Genomic DNA, 24,076 nt, shown 5'->3' on the forward strand with positions numbered 1-24,076 from the left:
TGAGTGTAAAACTTCACTAGATTCATTAAAAGTAAACGGTGAAAACTTGACAATGACTCATGATTTGTATTTTTTTTTTTTGTCGGCCGTGGGGCTTGAACTCTGGGCCTGGGCGCTGTCCCTCAGCTCTTCAGCTCAAGGCGAGCGCTCTACCACTTGAGCTACAGCGCCACTTCCGGTTTTCTGGTGGTTTATTGGAGATAGGAGTCTCACGTTCTCTCCTGCCCGGGCTGGCTTTGAACCGCGATCCTCAGATCTCAGCCTCCTGAGTAGCTAGGATTACAGGCGTGAGCCACCAGCGCCCGGCTCATGATTTGTATTTTTAAAGAAGTTTTAGCTAGCCGGTGGCCAGTAGATCATGCCTATAATCCTAACTACTCAGGAAGCTGAGAGCTGAGGATTTGAAGTTCAAAGCCAGCCCAGGCAAGAAAGTTTGTGAGTCATGTCCAATGAGCCAGCAAGAAAGCCAGAAATGGAACTGTGGCTCAAGTGGTAGAGCACTAGCCTTGAGCAAAAAAGCCAAGTAAGAATATAAGGCCCTGAGTTCAAGCTCCAGTACTGGCAACAAAAGAAAAAAATAAAGTCTAGTCATCACTTAGAAATAGAATGGAATATACTACACATAATAAACTTCACTAAGAAACCACAGGATACCAATGAGTGGAGAAATCTAGACTCACAAAGATTCATTTAGGCTCGTGGGTTCACAAGATTGAATCCATGCTTCCCTGGCTGACCTCTTGACTAGAACATTGGGCTGGAAGGAGCAAGTGACTAGAGACATCTTTGCTTTGTGGCAGGCAAGAAGAAGGGAGAGAGGGAGGGGAGGAAGGGAGGGAAGAAGAGAGGAGAGAAAAAGAGAGAGGAGAAAAGAGAGGCAGAGAGAGGAAGTAGAGGAGGGGAAGGATGAAAGAGAGGAGAGAGAAGAGAGAGAGGAGAGAGGAGGAAGAAGATGATAATGAGGGAGAAGAGAGAAGGAGAAGGGAGAGGAGAGAAGCAGGAGGGGCGAGGGAGAAGAGAGGAGAGATAAAGAAAAAGAGGGGAGGAAGAGAGGATGGAAAGAGAGAGGAAGAGGAGAAGAGAGAGGAGAGGAAATGAGGGAAGAAGAGAGGAGAAAAAAGCAGAGAAAGAGAAGTAAGAGAGAGGAGAGAGGGGAAAGAGGAGGAGGAGGAAGAGAAAGAGGAGGAGATGAGGGTCATGGTTCAAAGCCAGCCTGGATTTTAAAAAAAGAAAGAAAGAAAACACAAAATAAAACAGAAATGGAGCTGTAGCTCAAGAGATAGCTCACTAGCTTTGAGCAAAAGAAGATCAGGGACAGTGCCCAGGCCCTGAGTTCAAACCCCAGGACCAGCACCAAAAAATAAATAAAATACAAGTTAAATGTATTCAGTTCCATGATTCTCTAAATCTCTATTTGTATTAAGCCACAGGCAGTGCTCAAACATGGGAAGGAAACAGCTTGCCAGGGGAGCCACAGTGAACCCCATGGAGAACTCTTGAACCTAGATGGCCCTTCAAAAACAATTTCCCATCTTGGCCTAATGTGGCCAGACTTTCTTCATCCCTCTGCCATAGTAGCTACAGCAGGAAGGATTCCCCCCACCCCACCCCGGCCTTCACGAATGCCCTGTGGGACTGGCAGCTGACCTCAGCCTCCATAAGAACCCCCAGGAACTGGGGCTACAATTTATCCTTCCTTAAGGAGAGATCTGGTCACCATGGCGACATCAATGGGAGGTAGGGGCTGGGACTCCAGCTCCTGATTGCTTGTGGGAATTAATTCCCCCACCAGTAAAGCCCCACCCCCCTGCCCCGCCGTCCAAAGGGGTGCAGGAGAGATGAACGGAAGGTATCTTTGTGCAAACCTTTTTAATCTCAGCAAGGAAAACACAACAGATCAACAGAACACCCCCCCTTCACCCAAATACACACACACACACACACACACACACACACGCCCCTGAATGCAACCCACATCTGTGGTTTCTTAGTGTGTCATCCCCACAAGCAATTAAGTCAAAGGGGTTCCTGAAGGCATTAAAGGAAGGACCACAGTGGTCCAGACTCAGGTGAGAAAGGGGGAATGGGACAGAGAAGACTCTCAGAGCTTTTGTGTCAAAGAACTCGAGGAGCAGGTGGACGAAGTTTTTTTACAGATCCATAAATTTGCGTTGTTGCACTTGGCATCATTCCAGCCATCGCCTATGAACTCCACACAGTCTTCCTCGCCAACGTTGTTGGGCTCTCCTTTGTTCCAATACTGCTTGAAGCTTAAAAAAACCCAGCCACAGCATGAGAGTTGGCCCCAGCCCCTGGTCCCCTCAACCAAGGTTCTGACCCTTGGGAACTTGCCTTCTTCACCCTTGTTTCCCTAACACACCCATGTTTAGCCATCCTGCCTGTTCTTGACCACGTAATATGTCTACTTTGAACCACAGCTCCACTTCTGTTTTTTCTGGTGGTTCATTGAAGAGTCTCACAGACTTTCCTGCCTGGACTGGCTTTGAATCACAATCCTCAAATCTCAACCTCCTGAGTAGTGAGGATTACAGGTATGAGCTTCCGGTGCTCTGTTCCCAAGGGTAGTTTAATCAGAGTCCCAAAGGGCCCCCACCCCGGACTCCTAATCCATAGAGTGTTCAAGTCTCATTAGATTTACCCTTGTGACAGAGGTAAGCCATTCACCCACCGCCACGTGGCTTCTTCATTCAGGTCTGACAGTCCTATCCAGGTCTGGCCTTTATTCTTTAATGTCTGCTGCAGAAAGCTCTGGAAGGGGAGAGGAGGATTCAGGAAAGAGCTCTGCACCCCATTTTGCAGCTTGTGTCTGTTCAAGCTGTCTTGGATGCAACTTCCTTCTGCAATGTAATCCTTCCCCCTGTATCAGGATGGCCCTGGGGCTTGAACTCGGGGCTTGGGTACTGTCCCTGAGCTCTTTGGCTCAAGGCTAGCATTGAACTGTTTGAACCATAGTGCCACTTGTGGCTTTTTGGTGATTCCTTGGAGACAGGAGTCGGACAGACTTTCCTGCCCAGGGTTGGCTTTGAACCACAATCCTCAGATCTCACCCCCCTGAATGAGTAGCTAGGATGACGGGCAGCTGGCTCAGGTCTTTTATATTTTAAGTGTTCCCTACAAAGTGAAGGAGACACCCTCTTTTCTGACCTTCCTTCTCTTCACTATCCAAGTGGTACCAGTAGCCCTTCACCCGTAAAGACCACCCTGCCTGGCAAAGGGCTAGATGGCCAGCAGCCAGTTGCATGCACAAAACCAGGACAACCCCCTCCCCCATACCGAACCTCCAAACCCCACCATCTGCACCTGCTCCTCATCAGTTTCAATGACCACCAGTTGGGCCCCCATCTCTAGGCAGGCCTTGATGGAGTTTTTCCAGTTCCTTTTGGACTTAGAGAAGAAGTAGCAGTCTTCTTGGAAGTACGTCCAGTCCCAGGGGCAAGGCCGGCACAGGCGGTCTGTTGGGGAGAGACAGATCAGTCTGGACCCATCTGTGAACATTCCTGTGTCTGACTATCTTTCAAGCCCTACGCAGTCAGGGCCCTCCCTCCCTTGAGGTCATTTCTGTCTCCACTTCCTGAGCCCCTTCCTGACTCCAGGAGAACCCAGGAATCCTGGAGCCATCTCTTCCAGACTGGGAGGAGCAGGGGACTTAAGAGCTCAGAACAGGATTTAACTGAGCACCTACAGTGTTCTTGGTGCCACCATTGGCTTCGGGGCTGTTCCTCTGTGTTCTTGATTCACAGGCCAGGGAGAGGGCCAGTGACTCAAAGCCAAGTGACCTCCTTCTTCCCATATCTCCTCCCCCTCTCTCCCCTCCCCCCCCCCCCACTCTCTCCCTAGTCCTCCCCAAGAAGTTGGGAGCCTGGGTAAAAGGAATAAGAAATTGCAATCATTAAACAACTGTGTGGGCTGGGATGTAGCTCAGTGGTGAATCGCTTCCCTAGTAAGTGTCAACATCCTGGGTTCGATCCTCTGTGTTCCCAATTCACAGACCAGGGAGAGGGCCAGTGACTCAAGCCATGTGACCTTCTTCCCCCTCCATTGGAGACCTTTGACCTTTTCTGGCCCTGGACGCCGGGTTTCCAGTCACTGACCCATTTCAGTCTTCAGCTGGGTCAGCTCCTGGTAGAATTTCTGTTCTGATTGATTCTGAGAGCTAAGAAGTTTGACACCTGCATCAAAGGAATAAGAAATTACAATTATTATTATTTATTTTTTGGTCAGTTGTGGGGCTTGAACTCTGGGCTTGGGCTCTGTCCCTTCACTCTTCAGCTCAAGGCGAGCACTCTACCACTTGAGCCACAGCACCACTTCCAATTTTCTAGTGGTTTATTGGAGATAAGGGTCTCACAGACTTTCCTGACTGGCTGGCTTTGAATCCAGATCCTCAGATCTCAGCTTCCTGAATAGCTAGGATTGCAGGTGTAAGCCACTAGTGCCCGGCAGAAATTGCAATTATTAAACAACTGTGTGGGCTGGGATGTAGCTCAGAGGCAAAGCGCTTGCTAGCAAGTGTCAGCGTCCTGGGTTCTATCCTTAGTACCAAAAAAGACCAAAACAAACAAACAAACAAAAGCCAACTGCGTGTCTCAGGGCCTTCACTGGGCCCTCAGGGAGCTGTTGCTTTTTTTTTTTTTTTTTTTTTTTGTCTTTTGAGATGGATCGCAAGATTCTGTCTAAGCTAATCTCAAACTCATGATCAGCCACCCCAGTCTCCTGAGTAGCGGGGCCTACAGTCATGCACTAGCATCTCTGCATAAAGAATGTAGTAGTCTCTGACTACTCTCTTGTTTAATCCCCTTTGAAGACAAGAAAATCTGACATCCAAAGCAGCCCGTGAATGGCATCGGCAAATGGACCCAGGGTGCTCCCTGCTCCTCCTCCCTCCCCTCCCTGCTTCTCCTCTATCCCTATCTCTCTTTCTCTTTCCCCTCCTTTGTCCTTTCTTCCATCCCAATTGTTTTCTTCTTCTCTCCTCTTCCTCCTTCCCCTCTGCTGCTGCTCCTGCCTCCTCTCCCCTGCTTCCTCTCCTTTTATTATCCTCTCCTCTCGTTCCCTTCCTTCTCCTTTCCTCCCCTCCTCTCCTCTCTCCTCTCCTCTCCTTTCTTCTCCTCTATTTCTCTTCCCCTTCTTCTGTCCTCTCTTCCATCCCAATCTTTCCTCCTCTCTCCTGCTCCTCCTCCCTCCCCTCCCCTGCTTCTCCTCTCTCTCCTGGCTTCCTCTCTTTCCTCCCCTGCTTGTCTTTCCCCCTTCTCCTCCAGTATGCCGGAGGTGGGAGAAACCCCCAAGAAGCCCTGTGGAGCTACCAAAGACCCCGATCCCAGCTTTCCATCCGACTTTTCTTCCCATATACTCTGCCCTAGCGTAAGGCCAGCCCTCAGCCCTTCCTAACCTTGGTTGAGGACAGCCACCAGAAGCCCGGCCAAGATGATAAAAGATAGCATCTGCAGGATCAGGAGGGTGAGGCGATATCCCAGGCAGCCTTGGGAAAAAAAAGATGGGGAGCTCCAGCATGGTAAGGTGTTAGCTTAGCCCAAGGGCCCATATTCCCTCCCCCAGACTCTACCTCCCCAGGAAGTAGAATTCCAGGACCCAAGTCTTTCTTTCTTCTCTTTCTTTCTTCCTTTATTTCCTTTCTTTTTCCTTCCTTCCTTCCTTTTTTTTTGGGGGGGGTGCTAATCCTCAGTTTTGAACTCAGGGCCTGAGCACTGTCTCTAAACTTCTTTTGCTCCAGGCTAGTATTCTACCTCTTGAGCCCCAACTCCACTTCTGGCTTTTTAAAACTTTGTCAGAGATAAAAGTCTCACAGACTCGGATATAAAAGTCTCACAGACTCTCTTGCCCAGGACGGCTTCACACCGTAAGTCTCAGATCTCAGCTGCCTGAGTAGCTAGAATGACAGGCATGAGCCACTGGTGACCAGAAAGGACCCATTTTGTATCTTTCCCCAGCACCCACCCAGACATCTGGAGACCCAACCTCCAGCTTCCTAGCAAGCGTGTCTGTGCCTCTACTGTACCTGACACACTACTGAATCCGGAAGTGGGTGGAAAAGTCTGTCCTTTAACGGTTACCATCTGGTCCTCCTCTGAATAGACAGAGAATCTGAGTTAGAGCCCTCATGGGAGGACCCCCCCCCCCATCCTGAACACCCCGAGTCCCAGCCCAGCCTCACCCAGGAGACTCAGCTGTGGGCCTTTCACATCCTGAGAGTCACTCATGGTCACCGCTGTCCTTCAGTGCCTGGAGCTACTGAAGGCCACGTCTTAAGTTTCCCACTCCCAGAATCTACAATCGTCCGGAAGAGAAACAAGGAAGTGAGCAGGAATGGCGGAAGAGCTCAAGGGAGGGGAAGGGCCATCAACACAGCCCAGCTTGTGCTGAGCATTCTAGCATTTTCAGGGAGCGGGTCAGTGGGACTTGGGGTTTGTAGCTGAAAACTTCTGCTTCACCCTCGGTGGTGAGGGCAAGCTCTTGGAATGCCTTTCATGAAAGCAAGAACTTGTACAGTTAAGGCTCTTTTGTTCCATCTCCACATGGCCCAGTGGGTTAGCAATGTCTTATCTTTCAGGGGACTCTTCCCTCTGACCCCAGGCTTTGCTGATGCATTCACTTCTGGTGAATTCTGCTGACTTGGGAGCTGGGAGGTGAATCACAGTTGTTCATATTGATTTAATGTCTGCTGGATAGAGTCTGGCAATTTCCTGTTTTATATACTTTTTTTTCTTTTCTTTTCTTTTTTTTTTTTTTTGGTCCGGTCGGGGGGTCTGAACTCGGCCTGGGCGCTGTTCCTCAGCTCTTCAGCTCAAGGCTAGCGCTCTACCACTTGAGCCACAGCGTCACTTCTGGCTTTTTCTGTTTATGTGGTGCTGAGGAATTGAACCCAGGGCCTCGTGCATGCAAGGCAAGCACTCTACCACTGAGCCAACTTTCCAGCCCTACACTTTTATATTTAGGCTGCACACCCTGTGCTACATGATCATCCATCCATATCTGTCTTTCACAGGTTGGAAGAATTAATATTGTTGAAATGTTCATGCAACCCAAAAACCATCTAGATAGTCAATGCAATTTGCATCAAAACTCCAATGACATGCTTCACTCCACTAGAAAAAAATCAAGGGGGACTGGGAAGGTGGCTCAGTGGTAGAGCGCTTGCCTTGCATGCATGAGGCCCTGGGTTCGATTCCTCAGCACCACATAAGCAAAAAGAAAAAAAGCCAGAAGTGGTGCTGTGGCTCAAGTGGTAGAGCACTAGCCTTGAGCTGAAGAGCTGAGGGACAGCGCCCAGGCCCAGAGTTCAGCCTCCATGACCGGACCAAAAAAAAACAAAAATCAAGCTAGGTGCCAGTGGCTCACACCTGTAATCCTAGCTGACCAGGAGGCTGAGATCTGAGGATCACAGTTCAAAGCCAGCCTTGGCAGGAAAGTCTGTGAGACTTATCTCCAATAAACCAGCAGAAAACTGGTAGTGGTGCTGTGGCTCAAGTGGTAGAGTACTCACCTTGAGCTGAAGAGCTCAGGGACAGCACCCAGGCCCAGAGTTCAAGTCTCATGACCGACCAAAAAAAAAAAAAATCAATCCTCAAAGCCACATGGAAGAATCCCCTACCCCCACAAAAAAACATCCTGATTAGCAAAGTTAATTTTGGACAACTTTAGACAATTTGGGTGCAGGTGCCTTATAATACTTGATTTTTCACTCCCTATCCATCTTCCTCCCTTTTTCCCTGCTCCCTTACTCTCTCTGCTTCTCCCTGTCTCCCTGTCTCCCTGTCTCCCTGTCTCCCTGTCTTTGTCTGTCTGTCTGTCTGTCTGTCTGTCTGTCTGTCTGTCTGTCTGTCTGTCTGTCTGTCTGTCTGTCTGTCTGTCTCTCTCTCTCTCTCTCTCTCTCTCTCTCTCTCTCTCTCTCTCTCTCTCTCTCTCTCTCTTGTCCTGAGGGCTAGGGACTGTCCCTGAGCCTCTCTGTGCTCAAGGCTAGCAATCTACCACTTGAGCCATAGTGCAACTTCTGTCTTTTTCTGAGTAGTTTATTGGAGATAAGAGTCTCATGGACTTTCCTGCCCAGGCTGGCTTGGAACCTTGTTCCTTAGATCTCAGCCTCTTAAGTAGCTCGGTTGACAGGTGTGAGCCACCAGTTCTTGGCTATAATACTTGATTTCAACATATGCAAAGGAGACATAGGAACAAAAATAGTATGTATTGGGATCAAAAACAGACCCTTGCAGCAAGAGTCAAAATTCCAAAGCCAAGAAACAAATCTACACATCTCAGTGTGAGGCAGGATAGCCCAGAGAAAATGAGGCATGGTAAATGAATCCTAGGGATTCAAAGATTCAAGCTTAAAGTTTGTCCATCTACTTTCCTTAGGATTAAGGGAACAAAGTCATTTTGGGAGAAATGAAGCCGGATAGACTAGGAAAAATGAGGTATGGTCAGCTAATAGCAAATACAGGAGATATTCCTTCATGTACTGCCCTTAAGATTAAGGAAACAAAAGTCATTTGGGAGGAAATGAAGCAGGATAACTTATGGAAACTGAGGCCTGGTGTAGGCAACTCAGAAATATGTTACCTATGAAGTGGTGCTGTAGCTCAAGTGGTAGAGCGCTAGCCTTGAGCTGAAGAGCTGAGGGACAGCGCCCAGGCCCAGAGTTCAAGCCCCTCAACTGACAGAAAAAAAAAAAAAAAGAAATATGTTACCTAAAAACTTAGAAATGCTATCTTTGCTTCAAAGAACAACAACTGAATGCATTATTTCCTAAGGGATGCACTTCTCACCCAAGAATTCACAATTGCCTGATAGGATGCCCCAAAATGCAGTTAGCAGGGTGTCTCTTGTTTCAAGGATGAGGATCTGTTTTATGGATGCATTCTTACCTGGAACACTAGGTATAGTTAAAGGGAAGACAAAGCACCTAGCTTTGCATAATTTAAAGCCAGACCCCCTGCCTTTATAAATATCCAACTGCCCAAGGAGCTGTGAGTCTCTCTGGGTGTCTTCTTGTCTGTGTCTGTGTCTTTGTGTCCCTATGAAAGCACCCACACTCTGCTAGAGTGTGCCCTTGTCCTTCTGTTTGTCTGCTTTTTTTTTTGATCTGGTTGTTTTTCTTGCTTGTTTACTTAATAAAGCTCTGCCAAGTTTTCTTACCATTGTGACCTGTCCAGAAATTCTTAGTCTACAATGGAAGTCAAGAACCCTAAGTAAAGAGTTCCTATATTTAAAGGGGAGCTTCGCTAAACCTCACCTCTGTCCGGTAACAAGCCAATCAATTCTAGATCAAGGCACCAAAAACATACATCAGAGAAAGGACAATCTCTCCAACTAATAGTGCTGAGAATGAAAACCTGTCCTTTGAGAAAAAATGCATCAGACTGGAAGACACTACGTGAAACAAAACCATCCAGATACAAAAGGATAAGTCTTTCATATGTAGAAACTCAAAAAATAAAGATGATCTGAAAGTAGAAGAGAGCTCATTACCAATTTAGTCAATTTTTTCCTTCTCTTTGGAATTGCAAAAGTAATAACACAACTGAACACCCATGTTGCAGGGAAGAAATTTATTGTTGGCCAAGAATAAGAGAAGTGGATGATAGACTTGCAAATATCAATCTCTCAATCAATTAAGGATTGTTTCAATGAAGAGAACTGGTAGTGTATGCCTGTAATCCCAGCACATGGGATACTGAAGCAGGAGATCCTCAAGTTCTGGATCAGCCTTGTTACATAGAAGGTCCCAGTCTCCAACAAACAAGAAAGCAAAGAAACCAAGAAAGGGTGGGGTGGGGGGAGGAGGAAGGGACTAAGGAATGAAGGGAGAGAGAAGAAAAGAAAGGCTCTTATCAAAAATCTCAATACCCACAGACAGGAAGAAGGAAGTGACTGACAGAACACAGAATGGCCCCCATCAGGGGCACCGTGACTAGGGCACTTTGGCAATAGACGGGGCTTCACTTGGTAGGACAAAAGGTTGCGGACGTCTTGCAGATCCAGAATTTTTCAAGCTTACATTGCACATCATTCCAGCCATCACCTCTAAATTCTGCACAATCTTCATCCCCAGAACTGTTGGGCTCTCCTTCATTCCAATATTTCATGAATCTGCATAGACCAATTGAAATTGAGCCTCTGTTCCACACTTCCTATACCCACCCTGTTCTTTCCTTTCCACTTTGAAACACGTTCACATATGCCCTGCATGTATATGGCAACCTTGTTCTGGACCCAGATGTATGGTTGATACACTTGACTTTTGCCTTCTTCTCTTATTGGTTATCATAGTCCAGTGGGCAGGGGTGGGGAGGGGGGGTCGTCCATCCTGTTGACTGTGCAGTTTTTCAGATACAAACCAATCAAATCCTTCACCAGAGGCCAGGAGCAAAATTGACATCCAAAACTAGCCAATCCCAAGCCTGCTTACTCTGTGTTATCTATTAGTTCTCATGGAAACCACAAGAAAAATTCTTGGTCACAATTTCTCTGCCCTCAGCATCTGGGATATGGCCTGGTACTTCCTCTTTCTTGTTTTTGTTAAAACGTGTTATTTGTTTAGAGAAGTTACACTATTGGAATCATTCCCTTCATATACTATTATTAACATGTTTGTGTATATATGTGTAGGATTCTGTATATGCTTACACATATGTTTATAATTTGGTACTTCCTTTATTTTGGTGCCACTCCTGGGGCTTGACCTCAGGGCCTGAGTGCTGTCTCCAAACTTTTCATGGTCAAGGTTAGCACTCTTTCACTTGAGTAACAGCTTTACTTCTAGCTTTTCTAGTAGTACATTGGAGATAATGGTCTTATAACTTTCCTGTCCCAGGCTGGCTTTGAACCTGGATCCTCAGATCTCAGCTTCCTGAGTAGCTAGGATTGCAGACATGAGCCTCCAGTACCAAGCAGTCATTTTATCTCATCAGTTACAATAATTTCTATGGCATGTTGGCTTTTCCATCCCTCACATTTTCTATTAATATTATATATCAGGTATTATATATATTTATATAAAAATATAGTTTGTATATAATATTTATTTTAAAACGTTTATATAATGTATAATAGATATTGACATAAAATACATAACATTTATTTATTTAATATATTTATTTAAAATATACCTATATATAATGTAATAACACATATAATATATAACACATACAGAACAAGTATATTTATTTAATATATTATTTAAAATATATTCATCTATAAATATATATTCACTTATATATTTTATATAATATAATACATATATTACATATATATCATTCTGTATAGTTGTAAGTACTGGGGTTTGAGTGCAAGGCTTTTCACTTGCTCTGCTTGCTTGTTAGGCTGGTGCTCTACCACTTGAGTCATGCTTCCAACCTAGTTTTTTTGGTTGGTTATTTTGGACTGGCCTTGAGCTGTGATCCTCCAGATTGCAGCACCGCCCCCTCCATCCTCACCCCCAAATCCACTGACATGTGCCACTGGCATCTACTTTCTATGGGGCCATCCTATCTAAACATGGCGTTATGAAAGCTCTCCTTCTTCAAGTCAGACCATTTAACCTAGTGAGCCACAGAGGGAAGAGAAGCACACCCCCCATCCACCCAATCCCTCTCCCCCCAAAACAGAGCTCAAGTCAGAACTTGAACTCTTACTCTACAGTGTGTTTGCTTCCTCCGAGATCTACCTGAACATCAGGTGTGAGCCGTCTACCCAGTGCCACGTGCCCTCATGTTTCAGGTCAGACAGCCCCATCCAGGTGCGGCCTTTACTCTTAGAAGCCTGCTGCAGGAATCTCTGGAAGAAGAGAAGAGGATTCAGGAAGGAATCGTGCACCCCATTTTCTACCTGGGTCTCCCCAAACTCTTCGCAGGAAGTTCTGTTTCCTGCCTGAGATTTACTCTACCCATCTGTGACTCTGGAATGTTCCACCTACATCTGTATCCGGTGGATAGATGTGTTCTGCTTGGCACACAGTGTGCACTCCAGTGGCCTCTCTGAGACACGTTTGCTTCACTGCTTGTGTGTCTTCTGAGTTCTGAGTGCAAATCTACTCATGGATGGGGGTGTTTTGCATTGTTGTTCCACTCCTGGGGCTTGAATTCTGGGCCTGGGAGCTGTCCTTCTGCTCTTTGGCTCAAGGCTAGCACTCTATCACTTGAGCCACAGCATCACTGCTGGCTTTTTTTCTGCTTATATGGTGCTGAGGAATCGAACCCAGGGCCTCATGCATGCAAGGCAAGCCATCTACCACTGAGCCACCTTCCCAGCCCTGTCCTGGAGCTTTTTAGTTCAAGGCTACTCTACCACTCAAACCATGACCCCACTTCTGTCTCTCTGGTGATTCATTGGAGATAAGAGTCTCACAGATTTTCCTGCTTGGATTGGCTTTGAGCCACAACCCTCAGATCTCAGCCTCCTGAGTAGCTAGGATGACAGGCATGGGCCATTGGCGCCCCACACCATTACCGGGATTAATGTGTTTGAACCAAAAGATGAGTTCACCATTGCTAACCATGCGTAATCTCCCCTTCATAGCCTGTCCCATTGGCATCGAGCCATCAGCCTGGGTGGCAAAATTCACATGAGTGGAATTGATGAATGGTTCACATCAAGACTGTGAACCCCCAACTGAGGTAGCTGTTAAACCCTAGCCAGTGCATCCTCAAAAACCACGTATACTCAACATGATCCCCAATCCATTCACCCCAAGTCAGACCTTGGGTGTGTCTCTGTGCAAGATGTTTGGGAACCTATCTTCCCACCTTTTGTCTCCTTTCCAAGTAGAATACACATTTGTTTCTCCATTAAAATAAAATCCCACTGGACCAACCATTTCCTCCCCAGCTGACCAGTCATCTACCACAGCGCAGCCACACCTGCTCCTCCTCACTTTTGATGACCACGAGCTGGGCCCCCATTTCCTGGCATGCAGTGACAGAATTGTGCCAGTTGTGTTGTATCTCAGAGAAGAAGTAACAATTTCCTTGAAAGAATGTCCAGTCCCACTGGCAGGGGTGGCATAGGCTTTCTGTTGAGAAGAAAATTCAAGCGGTGTGTTTGTGTGTGTCCTGAGGCTTGAATTCAGGCCCTGGACACTGTCTCTGAGCTCTTTCACTCAAGGCTAGTGGAGCCCCAGCTCCACTTCCAGCTTTTTTGTTGGTTACTTGGAGATAAGAGGCTCTCTTGTCCAGCCTGGCTCTGAACCTCGATCCTCAGATCTCAGCCTCCTGAGCAGCTAAGATGACAGTCTCAAATGTACCACCAGCAACCCAGCTTCTTAAAATTATATTATCTCCTTTTCCATCTCAGAAAAACCCAAGTGGTGGCACCATCTCCTCCAGACTGAGATTTGAGGAGGCTTTCGGCTCACAAGAGAGGCATGGAAACTGGGTTCATTGATTCCTATTGTTTGCATGGCCCTCTATGAACGCCAAATACCACAATCTCTGAGCCACTATATTCCCAATTCACAGATCCACAAACTGAGGCTTGGAGCGGGCTGGTGACGGAAGGAAATTCATAAAATGCTTTCTGATCACTCACCAATTCCAGCTTTCAGTTGGGTCAGATCCTGGTAGATCTTGTCTTCCTTGATGTGCTCTTGGGAGCCAGGAAATCTGGACACTGTGCCAAAGAAAGGGTAAAACAACAACAACAACAAAAAGTGCATTTGACACCGTGCCTCTTGTCTCATGTCTCGTGTCTCCTGGCTCTCCTCTAGTCACCATGGTATCCCACTTCAGCGCTCTATTGGAGTGGATCTGGTTTGTTGGGATCATTTTTCTGCTCTTTCTTTCCTCTCCTGCTCTCATGGCTCAGTTTCCTAATGGTGTTAAGTGTATCCGAGGGGCTGCAGGTCTTTGGGACAGGAGTCCACCTGCAGCCACTGGCTCGCCAATAAAGACTCCCATTTTTTTATACCAGCTTTTTAATAAAGACTCCCAATTTGAACAACAAAAAGGTGCAACCATTAAACACTTAGTGTGTGTTAGCCTGCACAATGACCCCCTCAGGGATATTGTTTTCTGAAAGCTGCCATCTTGTCTAATCTTCTTGGAAGACAAGGAAACTGTAACACTTGAAGAGAAAGCTAAATCACCCAAACTCAACACCACAGGCGGGTGCTCTGGAAATACCTGATCCCAGATTTCAGTTCACCCCTACTCATGAACTGCCATGTCCCAATCCCAGGCTTGCCTGACCTTTGACCAGGACAATCAGCAGGAGGAGGGTGAAGAGGGTGAGGGAGAGAAGCTGAAGCGCATGGCCATGGCTCAGACCCCCTGTTGGAGAGAAAAAGGGTGGGGTCAGCTCCTCAGTGTCTTGTCGCTCCTGACTCTCAGTCTCTTCTTCCCCAGTACCCATGATTCCATGCTCCAGCCTCCATGCCCCCATCCCACCCAGTTCCTATAGAAACCCAGATTTCAAATCCAACCATCCCATGACCCCATAATCCAGTCCCCTGACTTTCACCCCAGGACCCCAGAACTTCTCCAAAAGTCCAGAACTTAGACTCTTCTCCGGTACATAGGAGTCCACTTTCCCAGCTCCTACTTCCACAGGACTCAGAAGTCCAAACTTCCAGGATTCACCCAGGACACAAGAGCCTGGAGCCCCAGCCTCCATCTCTACAACTTCTGGCTTCTCCTCTTCAGATGTTCAGGCTTTATAATCCTCCCCTCCAGTGCACAGAGGTCCAGGCATGGCCACAAGTTTCCAGCCTTGAACATCCAGGGTCCAGATAACCAGCCCCTCTGCCTCCACCTCCACAGGACCTAGGAGTCCCAGACCCTCAGCCTCCACTTCTTCAATACCAGGAGTCCAGATCTTCAGCCTCCACCTCCACAGAATGAAGAGTCCAGACCCTCAGCCTCCATCTCCACAGGACCTAGGAGACCCAGACCCTCAGCCTCCATCTCCATAGAATGAAGAGTCCAGATACTCAACCTCTACCTCCACATGATCCAGGAGTCCAGACACTCAGCCTCCATCTCCATAGAACCCAGGAATCCAGCCTTTTAGCCTTTACCTCCATAGAACCTAGGTGTCCCAGGCCCCAGCCTCCATCTCCACAAAATGAAGAGTCTAGACCCTCAGCCTCCACCTCCACAGAACCCAGGAATCCCAGAACCTCAGCCTCTACGTCTACAAAACCTAGCAGTCCAGCCCCTCAGCCTCTATCTCCACAGGACCTAGAAGTCCAGCCCCTCAGCCTCCACCTCCATAGAATCAAAAGTCTATACCCTCTACCTCCATCTTCACAGACTTGGGAGTCCCAGCCCCTCAGCCTTCACCTGCACAGAACCTAGGAGTGCAGACCTTCATCCTCACCCTCCATAGACCAAGGAGTCTATAGACCTCCACAGACCAAGGACCCAGGAGTCTAGGCCCTCACTGTCAACTTTGACAAGACACGAGTCCAAGTCTCCAACGTTGACCATCTCCAGGTTCAGGATTGTGTAGAACCCCAGCTTCCCCCTCCACAGGAGCCTGTTTCCCCATCTGCAGGACTGAGAGGTTCCACCTCCCCACAGCACAGATTATCTAAGAGGTTCTTCCCTTCCTCCTCCCCACCCCATAAACCATGGTTCACCTGCAACATCCTTGAGATCACCAGCCAGTTGGTGCACAGAGCCTTTCACAGAATATCTGGTGCCCCCAGGTATCTGCTCTTCCTCATCTGAATGGAGAGAAGCTAACGTCAGAACCAGGCAGGCTGAGATCAGATCTGAGCACCACCACCCCTATCCCCAACCCCTAGGACCAGCTTCTGAACTTCCAATGGTGCAGCCCAGCCTCACCCAGGAGGCCCAGCGATGGCTCCCTCACTTTCTTGGAGTCACTCATGGTCCCTGATGTCCCTTAGTGGTCAGGACAGCTGGAGAGTACAGCTTTTATTTCCCTACTCCCTTTCCTCATGCTAAGTTTTTTACTCAGAAAGAGAAACAGGAACTGGATAGCAGCACCAGAAATGAACAGATGAACAGGGTTGAGAACCCCCCCACCCCACCCCAACCCAAACACCATGGCATGTGACATTTTCCCAGAAATTTCAGAGATAGGTTGGGTGTAGTCTGTTTCCAGAAAAACAAGCTCCTCTTGTCTCCAGAATTTGCTGCCTAGCTTTGTGGATTTCTTCAGTGATGCAGATTTGTGCTGACTTGAAAAGTTGAGGCTCAATAATGATTGCTCATATTTACTGTGTGCTTACAATGGTTAGGCACTTTTTTGGGGGGGGAGAGTCAATTGTAGGGCTTGAACTCAATGCCTGGGTGCTGTCCTTGAGCCTCTTTGTGCTCAAGGATAGCGGTCTACCACTTGAACCATTCCAGTTTTTGAGTGGTTATTGGAGATAAGAATCTCATGAGAACTTTTCTTCCCTGGCTGGCTTCAAACTGCAGTCCTCAGATCTCAGTCTCCTAAGTAGCCAGGGTTATAGGTGTGAGCCACCAATATCCAGCACATGTGTGTGTGTGTGTGTGTGTGTGTGTGTGTGTGTGTGTGTGTGTGTGTGTGTGTGTGTATGTTAATCTAATACTGGGGCTGAAACTCGGGGCTAAGTGTTATCTCTTAAGATTTATTCAAAGCTGGTGCTCTACCACTTGAGCTACAGCTCCACTTCTGGCTTTTGGGTAGTTTATTGGAGATAAGAGTCTCATGGATTTTCCTGCCTGAGCTGGCTTTGCACGGTGACCCTCAGAGCTCAGCCTCCTAAATGGTTGAGATTACAGGCACCATCCACTCATGCCTGCTCACCTTGAGTTTGTAGTCTCACCAATTCCCAGTGTGCCCTCTCCACTGGCTAAGCCCAGAAGCAACATGGATGCAGGAAACTGGCTGTAATTTGGACATAGAGAAGGGAGGATCCAGGTCGGGGAGGGGAGGGGCACAGAGTGGGGGGGTGGCAGGGGGAAATTGTAGGTTATACTGAAGAAAGAAGTGGAAGGCACATCCATTTGGAGTTAAGTATTTCTATTTGGGGGACATGACTAGAGTTGAACTCCATGTCTCTCACCCACTATGCAAGCTCTCTCTCTCTCTCTCTCTCTCTCTCTCTCTCTCTCTCTCTCTCTCTCTCTCTCTCTCTCTCTCTCTCTCTCCCTCCCTCCCTCCCTCCTTCCCTCCCTCTTGGGTTGTGGGGCTTGAACTCTGATCCTGGTCCTGGTCACTGTCCCTGAGCTCTTCAGCAAAAGGTGAGTGCTCCTCACCTTGGAGATAAGAGTCTTCAAGGTCTTTCTTTGTCCCAGGCTGGCTTCGAACCATGATCCTCAGATCTCAGTATTCTTAGTAGCTAGGATTACAGGTGTGAGCCACCAGCACCCAGCGAAGCAGACTCTTTACCAATAACCCACATGTACACAAAGGTGTGTCCATTTGAGAACTGTGGTCAGGAGAGGTGGGGGCGAGGAGAGAGGAGAGAGGAGATGGGAAGAGGGAGGGGGAAGGGAGGGGGGAAAGGGAAAAGAGAAAGGGGGAGGGGGAGCGCTCCATCCAGGGCTTAGGTAATCATCCAATCTGCACCTGCCCCAGGCTATATTGCTTCCTGTCTGCTCTGAGCCCCCACACACTTGGCTAGGGGATACAACCCCTGCTCAGGCCTCCGTGGGCTCAGCTGATGGGAGCCATTTGAGGACTGCACCTGCACACTGTGCCCCAGGCCTGTGCACTGAGCATGTCCGCCCAGCTGTCATAGGGCAGCGTTTGCACCCCAGTGGCTGGAAAGGCAGGGTGGGGCAGTCTCTCAGAACCCTTTCTCATCAAATTTGCCTGAGTTTCAGAGAGAAAATGACTTACTGCTCCCTCTACTGCCCATTCAAATACTGCAAATTGCAAAGCTGGGCGGGGGGGGGGGGGGGGGGGGGGAGTATCTTCATTCCCATCTGATCCTCTAGGGATTTTTTTTTCAAGTTGCAATGCCTTGCTCTATATTTCTTGTGTTTTGTTTTACTATTGATACAATTGTTATTGTTTTTATGGATATTCAGTATGGGAGATGAAATCAGAACCTTTTGCATGGCTCATATTGCTTGCTAAATAGGCACTCGACCATGTGAGCCAAGCATCCAGCCTAGATTTTTGCCAGATGTTTTACAGATGGAGTCTCACAGGCTTTTCAGCCCACGCTGGCCTTAAACTGTGATTTTTTTTCAGATCTCAAACTCATGAGTAGCTAGGATTATAGGTGTGAGCCATTGGTTATACCTATATATAGTATATAGAATTTAATATCATAGCAAATATTACATAGTATATGATTTATACTGTTTGTAATCATATAATATATATTGTGCATATATTATGTAGAATATATAACATACATATACTATAACATATATAGTATGTTATAGTATGTTATACTATAGTATGTTATACTATAGTATGTTATACTATATATACTATATATTCTACACTCTATAGTATTATATATAAGACTGTATATACTGTAAGTACTATAGATTATGTTATACTCTAGCATATATTTTATACAATATTATGCATAGTTTATATGGTATATATCGACTCGGCCCCATGGCCCTGCAGGGAGGACCCCAGAATTACAGGGGTCTGCCCGCAGAACGCCAGTGCAGAAGACCCTCAAGGTGCTGGTGCTGATCCGGAGAGCGCAAACAAAGACAAACCTCAGCGCTCAGAACCTGCACAGAGACCCTTCCCCCGCCCTTCGGCCAGAGGCCAGAGCAGCCCACGGACTACTAGACTACAGCAACAGAGGTAGAGACAGAGGAGAAACATTGTCGCAGAGCCGCCACCGCATGGCCCAGCTCACAAGCATCTCAACTCAAAGCAGATTGCATCGGTAATCAGCAACCTCCATCACACAGAAACAACAGCTGGAGAGTTCCCAACCAGCTCCAGGGTGAGTACCCCGCAGGGGACAGTGTATCCTCCCCCTTCAAGGGAGACCACAGCTGGTGGGAACCCCCAAATCTTGACGAGACCCCTGCCCCAACACCTGGACTACAGGTCCCACTAAAACTGGGAATTGTTCGAGTACTCCACCAGCCCGTGGAGCACATCCAGCTGGCCAACCTAGATCAAGAGCGCCCCTGGAAGGGAGCTTAAACACCCAAGCCAGGAACAGTGCCCATGGTTCACAACAGCCAACAGCAGAAGAAACCTGAACTGGGTACTCCAGGCTGCGTAACCCAGGCAGGATACACAGCACAGCAGCACAGGTCCAACTGGCACGCCCCAGGCCACAGACCAGGAGCCAGGACCAGGCCTGGGGATGGGATGCCTGAGCAACACAACCAACTCGATTGAAGTCAGAAGCTGAGCATTACCTCAGCAGAGGGGGGAAAGCAGGGAACTGCACCCCTGAGAACTGTGCCTGTGACAGCAAAAGGAGAACCAGAAGCCCAGACCCCACCAGAACCTGACCCATATATCCCAGGCCAGGAATTGGACAAGTCAGGCCACCAGCACCTGATAATAGTCAGGAGCTCAGGGTGGTAAGGTGATTCAGCAGTAGAGTGATTGCCTTGTGTGCATGAGGCCCTGGATTTGATACTTCAGCTTCACATAAGCAGAAAGAGAGTTCAGGCCCACAATCGACCAAAAGAAGAAAAAAAAATCAGAAGCTCATAGCAGACTCCAGCAACTGGGAAAGTACATCCAGTATACCTGATCTCACCAAGAGCACCTGTAGGAGTAAACAGGAGCAGTCTAGGCTGCTCAGTCCTTCTAAAGGCGGGAAATGCCAGTGATCTATAGCAAACAGCCAAGAGCCCTACAAGGGTCAGACCAGCAGCTGGAAGTAGGCCTCTCCCACAACAGACCAGGTACAGACTCTCTCAGCCAACCCAGAACCAGCAACCAAGCAAAGACAGCCACCTATTGACCAAAACAAAATTTCAGATTAGTCTCCAATAATCCCTGAACCCCCATGTAAAAAATCACAGAGAAAAATTACAAGGTTTATATGATATATATCATATATATATATGCTATAAATAGTATACACATATAGATATATACACACATATATACTATAAATAGTATATTATGCATACATATTAATATATAATTATATCATGTCTAATATATAAAGTATACTATACATAAAAATTTAAATATAAAATTATAGATTTTAATGTATGTTGCTATATAGTATATACACTATAAATTATATATAGTATATATACTATAGTCGTAGTATATATATCCATACTATATAGTATATATTACACTAATATACTAGTGTGTGTATACAAACTTTTGTTGCAGATAAACTTATGACCTCTGAAGCGAGACAACCTATCAAGGCACAGTTAAAGGTGGACAAAAAAAGTTTATTTACACTATTAACACTATTTTCACCAGAAAGGGGTCCTGCAACTACCTTGTCCCTAGGCTAGATACCCAGAACCAGGAGCAGCCTCAACCACCAAACCCCCAAGCCTCCAATGGGCAACCTCGACCTTTAGTAGTTGGTCTGCAAGCCACCAATTAGTCGGTCTGGAAACCTCCAAACCTCAGACCTCCAAAGCTCTAAAACTCCAAAGAGGAAGACTTTTCCTTTTCTTCCCTTCCTCTTCTGCAGGCCTCTCTGCTCTCCACAGGCCTGCCCTGCTCTGCTCCAGGAGGCGCCTCCCACAGGCCTCTCTTGAGGTAGGTCCCAAATGGCCCCTCGAGGGGGCCCCAAATGACTTCGAAGGAGGTCCCAAATGGCCTCCTCAGGCCTGCCCTGATCTACTCCAGCAGGCTTTACCCTCCTGCTGTCTCTCTCTCTCTCCTGTCTCCCCTCTCCATCGCTCTATATTGCTTTCTTCTCCCGCCCTACTTTCCTCCGGACTTGGACACGCAATCTATATATAGGCTGCGCCCCTGCCCCGTCCAGCTGCACGCCCCGTGGGGCAGTAACGTCAGCCTCTCGAACTCCGCCCCCCATTATTACATAAGAGCTCACGATCACAGTTCAAAGTCAGCCCAGGCAGGAAAGTCCATGAGACTCTTATCTCCAATTAACCACCAAAAGACCGGAAGTGGAGCTGTGGTTCAGGTGATTGAGCACCATCCTTGAGTGGAAGAGCTCAGGGACAGTGCCCAGGCCCTAAGTTCGAGCCCCAGGCCAGCAGGTGGAGGTGAGGACACGAGGTGGGCTCGAGGTAGATGGCATCATTACCATTGCAGCGGTTTCAGGAACTGCGGGGACAGTGGCCAACATCCAGACCTTCTCCAGGCCCCGGCGCCTTCCACATGGCCCCCACGGGGACAGCACCTCCTGTGCACCCAGGAGTGGCCCTGCGCCACAGCCATTCGAGTGCAGACCACGCCTGGGCCTTGTCTTGGGGTTCAGAGGGCCTCAAAGTCTTGGTGACCCAGGGAGAGAAACTGGGAAAAACAACAAGTGACCTCCAGGTCTGGCAGGTGGAGGCAGCCATCCGGTTGCCATGGAGACCTCAGGATGCAGAGCCACAGGCGCATGCGCACACGTCCCTCTCACCTGCGTGCGCAAGGGGAGCGTCACAGGTAGGGTCTGTGTCAGCGCCCTGGGGCCCGGCCTGGCTGCCTGGCGCCTTGTAATCCACCACACGCTCCACGCTCAGGCTCACAGCACAGATTCACCTCATCCCACAAGAAGCCAGGAGAGCGAGGGTGACATGCTGAGCCTGGCTCGCAGCTGGACTAGGGGGGCATATTCACCTCTTCTAATGAGAACTTTCCCTGGCACCAGGTGATACAAGGACACGCAGACTCCAGCTGTCTAGCTTGGAGCCATCCTGCTTTGGGCACTGAATGTCACAGCCGCGCACAGGCCAGGCAGCACCTGTGTGAGTGTGAGCCTGGTAGAAAGCAACACAAGAAAAGGAAAACCTCGCCAGGCGCTGGTGGCTCACGCCTATCATCCTAGCAACTCAGGAGGCTGAGAACTGAGGATCGCGGTTCAAAGCCAGCCCAGGCAAAGAAAGTCCTTGAAGAATCTTATCTCCAACTGACCTCCTGAGAAACCGGAGGTGACACTGTGGCTCAAGTGGTAGAGCGCTCGCCAATGAGCTAAAGAGCTGAGGGATAGCGCCCAGGCCCAGAGTTCAAGCCCCACAACCGAAGAAGGAGGAGGAGGAGGACGACGAGGACGAGGAGCACTCTATTGTATATTCAGCGTTGAAAAGCACAAGTTATATATGTGGGGATGTGTATATGTACAGAAATACACATAATGTTGGCATATGACAGGATTTTCTATGTAATCCAGGCTGGTCTGGAATTTGAGATTTTCCTGCCTTAAACTCCTGAATATTACGATCACAGGCACATGCCAGCATTCCTGTAATGTTATGTATATGTATATGTATATACATATATAATTATAAGAAAAAGAGAAAACAGAGGTCCAGGACCCAAGATGGAAATTAGAAGAAAAAATAAAGTAGTAGTGGTATAAATGGTAATAAGGAAAAGAATGAAGAAATAAAGAATAACCAAAATAGGAAGGAGGAGAAATAAATACCCTTATACATGAGATATAAATGTTTATATATATATATGATAGAATAGTGGGATAATTGGTATGACTATGCACGATATGTATTATATATTTTATGTAACTATGATATATTCTATCATATATAATTTGTAGTATATATTAATATATACTAATAAAATATAGATTGAATAAATTTTAATAGTTTAAATAGATTATATAATATAGCAATATAAATATAGAACTTACACTAATACTAAATAGTAATGCATAGTATAATTATAGTATATAGAATATAAATCTATTCCAATTATATACAATAATAGATATATAGTATAATTATTAAAAAGGAAAAAAGAAGAAAATGTATCTATAAGTGTCTCTCTCTCCCTCTCTCTCTCTCATGCCTTACTGAAGCTTGAATTCATGGCCAGGGTTCTTTCCTTGAGCTTTATTCTTCAAGGATAGTGCTCTACCACTTGAGCTGCAAGTCCACTTCCAGCTTTTTGTTCATTAATTAGAGTTAAAATTCTCAAAAACTCTTCTGCTCAACCTGGTTTTGAACCAAATCCCCAGATCTCAGCCACCTACATAATTAGGATTCCAGGCATGAGTTAGCAGCACCTGGCCCACAATATTTCTTTTTCAATCATTGAGTATTATTCCATTCAGTGATTATACTATTTATCTTTTTTGCATATTTGTCTACTCTTGTGGGTTTCTTTGTCTCTGTGTGTGCATATGTGTGTGTGCGTGTGTGTGTGTGTGAGAGAGAGAGCGAACATGTGTGTGTGCTTGTTCAGTGTTTTAACTCAGGGCCTGGGCTCTGTCCCTAAGCTTTTTGCTCAAAGCTAGCCCTTTACTACATGAGCGAGCCACAGCTCTACTATTAGATTTAGGTTGTAAATTGGATATAGCAGTCTAACAGGTGTTCCTACTGGAATTGGCTTTGAATCATGATCCTCAGATCTCAGCCTCCTGAGTAGCTAGAATTACAAAGGTAAGCTATCCACCTCCAGAAAACCTTTCTGCTTGATCTAGTCTATTGATGATGCTTTTCACTTAGTTTTCTGTTTGGTTTATTGAGCTGTTTATTTCTGAAATTTCTGTTCAATTTTTTGACTTGTTTTTTGGTTGAATTTCTCACCAAGTCTTGACCTCCTCAATTCATGATGTGTTTGTTTGTTGCCTCTTTAAGATGATTTGTCAGATGATTAGTCTAATTTTAAAATAGACTTGGATTCTTTAGCATTTCGATCATGCCAGTGTCTTTAGATTCAGTTGTTGAAGAGTTATGAACTTTTGGATGAGTCTCATTTCCTGGCTTTTGCCTCTTCCTTGTTTTTGTTTCTGCATTGCAATTTGTGCTACTCATGATGAATATATATACATAAATATATACATGTACACTAGTATATTACTATAGTATATACTATAGAGTATAATATATACAACTATATATACTATGTGTACTATATAGAATATATAGCATAATATATACTATGTAGTAAAATTATAATTTACAGTTTAATATATACTGAATAGTGTAATTATAGTATATACATTGTATAAATACTACATATATTGTATAACTATACTATGTATACTATGCAGTATATA

At 46.7% G+C, this 24,076-nt stretch overlaps 2 protein-coding genes across 3 annotated transcripts; both read right to left on the minus strand.

The window, feature by feature from the left end:
• Positions 1-1,882: 1,882 nt before the first annotated feature.
• On the minus strand, positions 1,883-6,277 carry LOC138813440 (CD209 antigen-like protein C). Its single transcript, XM_070001869.1, has 7 exons — positions 6,194-6,277; positions 6,038-6,106; positions 5,411-5,500; positions 4,113-4,190; positions 3,322-3,473; positions 2,660-2,769; positions 1,883-2,270 (listed from the first exon to the last, which is right to left on the minus strand). Exons 1-7 carry the CDS (start codon positions 6,237-6,239, stop codon positions 2,102-2,104), a joined length of 714 nt encoding a protein of 237 aa, XP_069857970.1. The 5' UTR covers positions 6,240-6,277; the 3' UTR covers positions 1,883-2,101.
• On the minus strand, positions 6,260-15,900 carry LOC138813441 (CD209 antigen-like protein C). 2 transcript variants are annotated; one of them, XM_070001871.1, is made up of 7 exons: positions 15,816-15,900; positions 15,608-15,694; positions 14,217-14,297; positions 13,558-13,638; positions 12,891-13,042; positions 11,699-11,808; positions 6,260-6,306 (listed from the first exon to the last, which is right to left on the minus strand). In XM_070001871.1, the coding sequence occupies exons 1-7, from the start codon at positions 15,859-15,861 to the stop codon at positions 6,285-6,287; spliced, it is 579 nt and encodes a 192-aa protein (XP_069857972.1). In that variant the 5' UTR covers positions 15,862-15,900; the 3' UTR covers positions 6,260-6,284. The 2 variants fall into 2 exon arrangements, with proteins under 2 accessions (XP_069857972.1, XP_069857971.1); XM_070001870.1 differs by lacking the exon at positions 6,260-6,306 and adding an exon at positions 9,597-10,122.
• Between the last annotated feature and the right edge of the window lie 8,176 nt (positions 15,901-24,076).

The sequence above is a fragment of the Dipodomys merriami genome, unplaced genomic scaffold (assembly GCF_024711535.1).
Source record: "Dipodomys merriami isolate MVZ:Mamm:240054 unplaced genomic scaffold, mDipMer1.0.p SCAF_6, whole genome shotgun sequence".
Lineage (NCBI taxonomy): Eukaryota > Metazoa > Chordata > Mammalia > Rodentia > Heteromyidae > Dipodomys > Dipodomys merriami.

Coding starts and splice junctions, on each gene's coding strand:
- LOC138813440 (XM_070001869.1), bottom strand. CDS start 6,239: ATGAGTGACTCTCAGGATGTGAAAGGCCCACAGCTGAGTCTCCTGG. Junction 2,770..3,321: donor TTGAAACTGATGAGGAGCAG/GTGCAGATGGTG, acceptor CTCCCCTTCCAG/AGCTTTCTGCAGCAGACATT. Junction 2,271..2,659: donor GGCTTACCTCTGTCACAAGG/GTAAATCTAATG, acceptor GGTTTTTTTAAG/CTTCAAGCAGTATTGGAACA.
- LOC138813441 (XM_070001870.1), bottom strand. CDS start 15,861: ATGAGTGACTCCAAGAAAGTGAGGGAGCCATCGCTGGGCCTCCTGG. Junction 11,809..12,890: donor TCAAAAGTGAGGAGGAGCAG/GTGTGGCTGCGC, acceptor CTCTTCTTCCAG/AGATTCCTGCAGCAGGCTTC. Junction 10,123..11,698: donor GGCTCACACCTGATGTTCAG/GTAGATCTCGGA, acceptor TGGTCTATGCAG/ATTCATGAAATATTGGAATG.